Below are 6000 nucleotides of genomic sequence, written 5' to 3'. Positions count from 1 at the left end.
CTGTTGATGGTGGTGATGCTGTTGATGATGGTGATGATGGTGATGGTGATGGTGATGATGATGGTGGTGATGATGGTGATGGTGATGGTGATGATGATGGTGGTGATGATGGTGATGGCAATGGTGATGGTGAGAGTGATGCTGTTCATGGTGGTGATGCTATTGATGATGGTGATGATGATGGTGATGCTGTTGATAGTGGTGATGATGGTGATGGTGATGATGGTGGTGATGATGGTGATGGTGATGGCGATGGCGGTGATGATGATGGTAATATTAGAGGCAAGTGACTCTAGAACTATTTTCTATTACCATCACTTCTGCCAATCCTCCTCAACTTCCAACTTCACTGTGTCAAAGGCATTTGGGATGAGCTGGTGATGAGATGAAAAAGAGGATCTAGAGACCAGAGAATAGGGATGACACAAGATATTAGATGACAGTGTTTTTATTTTAGTGCCTAGTACATAGTAAGCCAGTACTTAAAACAGGTAAAGGAAGTTGGGAATTCTTTAGTATATGCACTGCTGAAATGAGCACAAGGAAATTATGGATTTTTAACACAGTTTTATTGAGACATAATCCCCATACCATCCAACTCATCCATTTAAAGCCTAAAATTAAATGCCTTTTTGATGTATTAAAAGTAGTATATACATGACCACAATCAATTTTAGAATATTTGCACTCCCCCTAACACCCCCCCACACACACACACACACAAAACCCTACACCCTTTGCCATCCCCTTATCCTTCTCAATGGAGCTATGATTCTTTTTTTTTTTTAAACTAATAATTGAACTCAGGGGCACTTAATCACTGAGCTGCATCCCCAGCCTTTTTTAGGGTCTCACTAAGTTACTTAGGGCCTCACTAAATTGCTGAGGCTGGCTTTGCACTTGTGTTTCTCCTGCCTCAGCCTCCCCAGTTGCTGGGATTACAGATGTGCACCACCATGCCTGGCTGGAGCTACGATTTTTACTGTGACATCCACCTTACCAGAATAAGGAAATTGATGCTAAGAGAGGAGAATGACTTGTCCAATGCCCCACCACTGCTGTGTGACAGCATCAGAATTCCATAAGAATTCCAGGTATGCCAGAATCCAGAGCCCACACTCCTGACCACATAGGTCAGTGTGATCAGTGAGGAAGCTCAGGTTGGGAGAACATAAGTGACCAACCAAAGGCCACACAGCTACAGGTATCAGGCAATCAGGTCAAGGCTCACATATAATCTTGGCCCCTACTCCATCCACAATGGTTCTTCTTCCATCCTACTTTTCCCCTGAAGGGACAGAAAATCAGCATAATCATGATCAGCAGGATCTTTAGGATCAGAGGAGGGGATGGGGGAGGCAGAGGGGAGGGGACTGAAACTAACAGAAACTTCTATTTTGTTGGAAAGAGAAGATAGCACCTGGGCCCAGCCTCAAACCAAACTCTAAAAGTTAACAATTCTCTGGGTCCAGCTACCCACTTTGCCTTTTGGCCCTGGGAAACCTGAGGAAGATCCATACAGGATGGACAGAAGTTACCCTAGCCAGAAGCAGGAGCAGGGTGGTCTCTAGGCCCCTACCTGTGGTTTTCTCTTTCTTTCTCTTTTTTATTCTTTTCCCAAAGCATTTGTTATTTCTGGAAGTGAATGAGTTCAACAGGGTCTGCTACCTGCTCATAAATTAAGGGGAACTGTGGGTGGGCATGGGAGACTTGTATAACACAGCCTCTAACAGGCATGTGATGGAAAATCAGAGTTGTTTAGCACAAGAGCACTGGCCTAGGAATCTGGGATCTCCAGGGCCTAGTTTTCACTCTGTCTTGGACAACTATAGTTAGAATCCTTAACCTAATGTCCCAATCTGTAAATATAGGCAGAAAATGGAAAATTGAATTTGTGAGAACTGTGAATTCCTGGGAAGAAAATGTGCTATAGTTATTTGAAAGGGTCCTTCCTTTCTCCAAGCATTGTTCATATTTACTAAGGTTTATTTATAAATAGAAATTGTATGTATTTCAGGTGAACCCAGGGCTTCATGTATGTACAATAATTATAGTCACTATGCTGTATATGAAGTCTCCAGAAATTATTCATCTTGTGTAATTGAAACTTTATAACCTTTAATCAACATTTTGCAGTTCCTCCAACTCCCAGCCCCTGGCAACCACCATTCTCTCTCCTTCGATGAGTTTGACTATTCTAGATTCCCCATGTAGGTGAGATCACACTGCATTTTTTTTTCTGCACCTGACTTATTTTACTTAGCTAAATGTCCTTCAGGTTCATCCATGTTTTCACAAATGTCAGAATTTCTTTTTTTTGGAAAAGACTGAATAGTACTCTACTGTGTACCTACACACCATATTTTCTTTATCCATTTATGCATCCTGTCACACTGAGGCTGTTGTTTCTGTGTATGGACTATTGTGAATAATGCTGCCATGGACATGGATATGCAGATTCCTCTTCAAGATCCTGATTTTATTACCTTTGGGTGTCTACCCAGTAGTGAGATTGCTGGAGCATAAAACAAAACAAAACAAAAACAAAAACAAAAAACTTTTTTGAGGAAATGCTATGCTTGCTTACTTGTTTCCTTTCTCTCACCCCCTTCCCTTTCTTTTGGGAGCTCTTTATTACTGAGCAACATCCCCAATCCTTTTTACTTTTTGAGACAGGACCTCACTAGGTTGCTGAGGCTGGCCTGCACCTTACAATCCTGCCTCTGCCTCCTGAGTCACTGCAACTCTAGACATGCGCCTGTGCCCAGCTCAGTACCATCTGCCACGATGGCTGTACCAACTTATGTTCTCCTCAACGGTGCACAAGGATTCCCTTTGCTCGACATCCTTGGTATGATATTTTGTCTTTTGTTGTTCCTTTTTTCTCTGTCCTTATTATCTTTTGTCTATTGTAATTATTTTTTTTTCTCTTTCTGGTAATAGCAATTCTAATAGGTGTTGGGGTGATAGAGTCTTCATTTTGGTTTATTTTTTTCATCTTTAATTTTTTTGTGGTGCTGGAGATAAAAAAACTGGGATATAACAGATGCCAGGCTAGTGGTCTAACACTAAGCTACACCCCAGCTGGGTCTTTATTCCTAGATGTTTATGTAAGCTGGTAATTTAGCTGGCAGTTGGGTGGCTTTTCACCTTTTTTATGTGGATCAAGGAGGCTCCTCCTTCATATCCCTTATATTTCTTAATATTTACAGTAGAGCAGGTAAGTCTTTAAAAATCAGCCCCACAGAAGAAGAATGGACTCCCATGTCGCTATCTATAAATTTAGAGAGAAAATGGAAAACCGAATTTGCAAAAATTATGAATTCATAACAAACACGGCCGAGCCAGCAATTGATGTGTTTAGGAGAATTTATTTCTCATGTATTTTCCCTCCACTCTCCCAGAGGTGTCCCATGGCAACGAGCCTCAGGAGGGCCTCATTCTTCCATCTTCTGTAGGAGATAAAAAAAAAAAAAAAATGGACACAGGAAATGAGTCAAATTCAATGGGAGGCTGACTATTGCCTTCAGGTGGAGCAGAAAAATGGCATTAAGAAGAGGCTTCGTCTCTCTTTGCACATTGTAAAAAACAAATCAGTCAAGCTACTAGAGATAGGACAAGTCCTCGAAAAGCAAGGAGCTTCCTGGACAGCATCTCCAGTGACAGAGAGAGACAGGGGCAACACGTCTGTCTCCTTGTGTCTCTCGGCTTATTCTCCCAAGAGCCTGGGAATTGGGAGTCTCTGTTGAAATAGTAGCATCTGTGAGTGCATGAGCAGTAGCAGGGGTGGAGGGGACCCACAGGCATCCTCCAAGCTCTCCCTGGGTGTTCTATTGGTCCCCTAGGTCTCAGGGGTCTGCTCTTACCTGGCCCCCCACATCTCGGCTCTTGGCCCTCAGCTTGTTGACTTGGGACTCGGCGATGTCCGCCCTCTCCTCGGCCTCCTCCAGCTCATGCTGGACCCTCCGGCACCTGGACAGCTGCGTGTTGGCTTGCTCCTCCTGAAGGGGAAATGGAGGTATGAGGTTACGGAGCCTCTCAGTGTGACTCTGGGGCTCCAGGGAGTTTGAGGACCAGGAGGCTGTGGGCCCTGGATTACCTGATAACAGGGAGGAAAGGTGGGCTGAGTTCTCCAGAGTGTGAGGATGAAGCTCCCAGTTCATGGCCATGTACACTGGGCTTACCTTGCAGGTGCTCCAAGCCCCCACCCATGTAGCCCTGAACCCCTTCCCTATGCTATCTCACCTGCACAGATTTTTGGAGGAGACACAATTCTAAAGTTCTTCTAAGACACCAGAAAGTCTCAGAGACCAATGGCTCAGGTCCCCTTTGTCCTATCATTCTGCCCAGTACCATGTGTCTGGGGCCGGAGCATGGTATGGATCCATTTGAGGGTTATCTAAGGGTTCCTGGCTTAAGTGGCCTCCTAGGTACCCCTCCAACCTTGCCAATCTTGGTGGGACTGCACTAATCCAATGTGTATGATCTCTCCCTCCATTTAACCAATTCAAATATGCTTCTTTGAGGTGAGTCTGGAACTGTCCAGGCTTCTAGGCAGGAAAGAAAAAGGGCAATGGGAGAAATCATCTGCTTAGACATTTGTCTAGGGGAGAGTCCTTTAAATTTTATTCCTCATAACACTATTTGTGAGAGAAGCTCTGCATGCAATAAGAAGGTTCTGGAACTGGGGTCTGAGCACACCTTTTACTGCCCCATGGCCCCTACTGCCTTACTTCATCATGAATCCTGGCTACCTTAAATAGCTATGCAGGTTTCACCTCTGGGGTCAAGTTAAGGCTGAAGCCCTTGCCAAACTGGAGGATCCAGAGGAAGGGGCATCTTTGCCAATCCTGGCTCAGTTGCCCAGCTTTGTGCACATGTCAATTAAGTGTAGGAAAATCAATTAAGTGTAGGAAATGCTATATGATAGACTATCTCTTCCACTGGGGGAGTTAATCGCAAATTACTTACAAAATCCAAGAAACTCTTGAAGTAAAGCAACCAGTTTTACTTTGTTTAACCCAGAGTGTTCCAAAGTCTATTTCTATAAAAGAAAAAGCTATCCTCCTCCTGTCCCCAGCTTCCTGTCATTCACATCCCCCTGACCTAAAGCCATAGACGATATTTTGGAAAACACTGGGTTCAGCTCATTCTATTTCTCTCCTGTTGGTTTCACCTCTCTGATAAAGGGGCAGATCCACAAGGATGAGAGGGAGTGGTGGGATTGGAGGAGGATGAGAAGACTGGAGGAGGTGGGGAAAAGGATGTAGGGTGTGGTGATGATGTGCATTAAGAGGAGGTGTCTCAGGGAAGGTGGAGGGGGTGGCGGTTGGGGTGGTTAGGGAGAGTTTGGGCCATGCAAGGCCAGTAAAGTGAGCTAAGATGCAACATGATGGACAGAGTGAGTCAGAGTGGGAAGGGATGGAGTGAGGTGAGTAAAGGTTGAATGTAGGGGATGGAGGTGACAGTACAATGTAGGGGATGGAGATAAGAAGGCACAGAGGTGGTGGAGGTAGGGAAGGTAAGCCAGGGGAGTGAGAAGAGGTGGGCCTATGTTTATACTTGCAAATGCAAACTCAGGTCAGACCTTCTGCAGATGATACTAAACAGGTACCTGTTCCCACTAAGGATTTGTGGGGCATACAGCCAGGTGCGTGGGTATTCCTGGGGATCTCCTATACTCACTGCCTCCTCTGCCTGCCTCTTATAAGACTTCACTTTGGACTGCAGCTTGTCCACCAGGTCCTGGAGCCGGAGGATATTCTTGCGGTCCTCCTCAGCCTGCAAACAGAATATCTGTGACAGAGTCCCACCAACCTATGGCTTCTATTTATAGGGTTTGGCCCATGCAACATTCACTGAGCTTTTGGAGACTCCACCTGGTAAGTCATTTCCTTGACTTTGCGTTCATATTTGTGGGCCCCCTTGAGAGCTTCTGCTCCCCGCTTCTGCTCAGCGTCCAGCTCGCTTTCCAACTCTCGTACCTGGGTAGGTGAAGAA

General features: G+C 45.0%; 1 protein-coding gene across 1 annotated transcript in view; it reads right to left on the bottom strand.

The window, feature by feature from the left end:
• Nucleotides 1–3848: 3848 nt before the first annotated feature.
• The window catches only part of Myh13 (myosin heavy chain 13), a 51163-nt gene continuing 49011 nt past the window's right edge, over nt 3849–6000 (bottom strand). The window contains exons 36-38 of the mRNA XM_027946845.3: nt 5880–5984; nt 5686–5781; nt 3849–4001 (exon numbers count right to left, since the gene is read on the bottom strand). Coding sequence (XP_027802646.2) covers nt 3849–4001; nt 5686–5781; nt 5880–5984 — 354 coding nt within the window. The remainder of the gene's footprint in view (nt 4002–5685; nt 5782–5879; nt 5985–6000) is intronic.

Source organism: Marmota flaviventris, chromosome 17 (genome assembly GCF_047511675.1).
Source record: "Marmota flaviventris isolate mMarFla1 chromosome 17, mMarFla1.hap1, whole genome shotgun sequence".
Lineage (NCBI taxonomy): Eukaryota > Metazoa > Chordata > Mammalia > Rodentia > Sciuridae > Marmota > Marmota flaviventris.
Note: the sequence above shows the minus strand (reverse complement) of the source record. Positions and strands in the feature narration are given on the sequence as shown.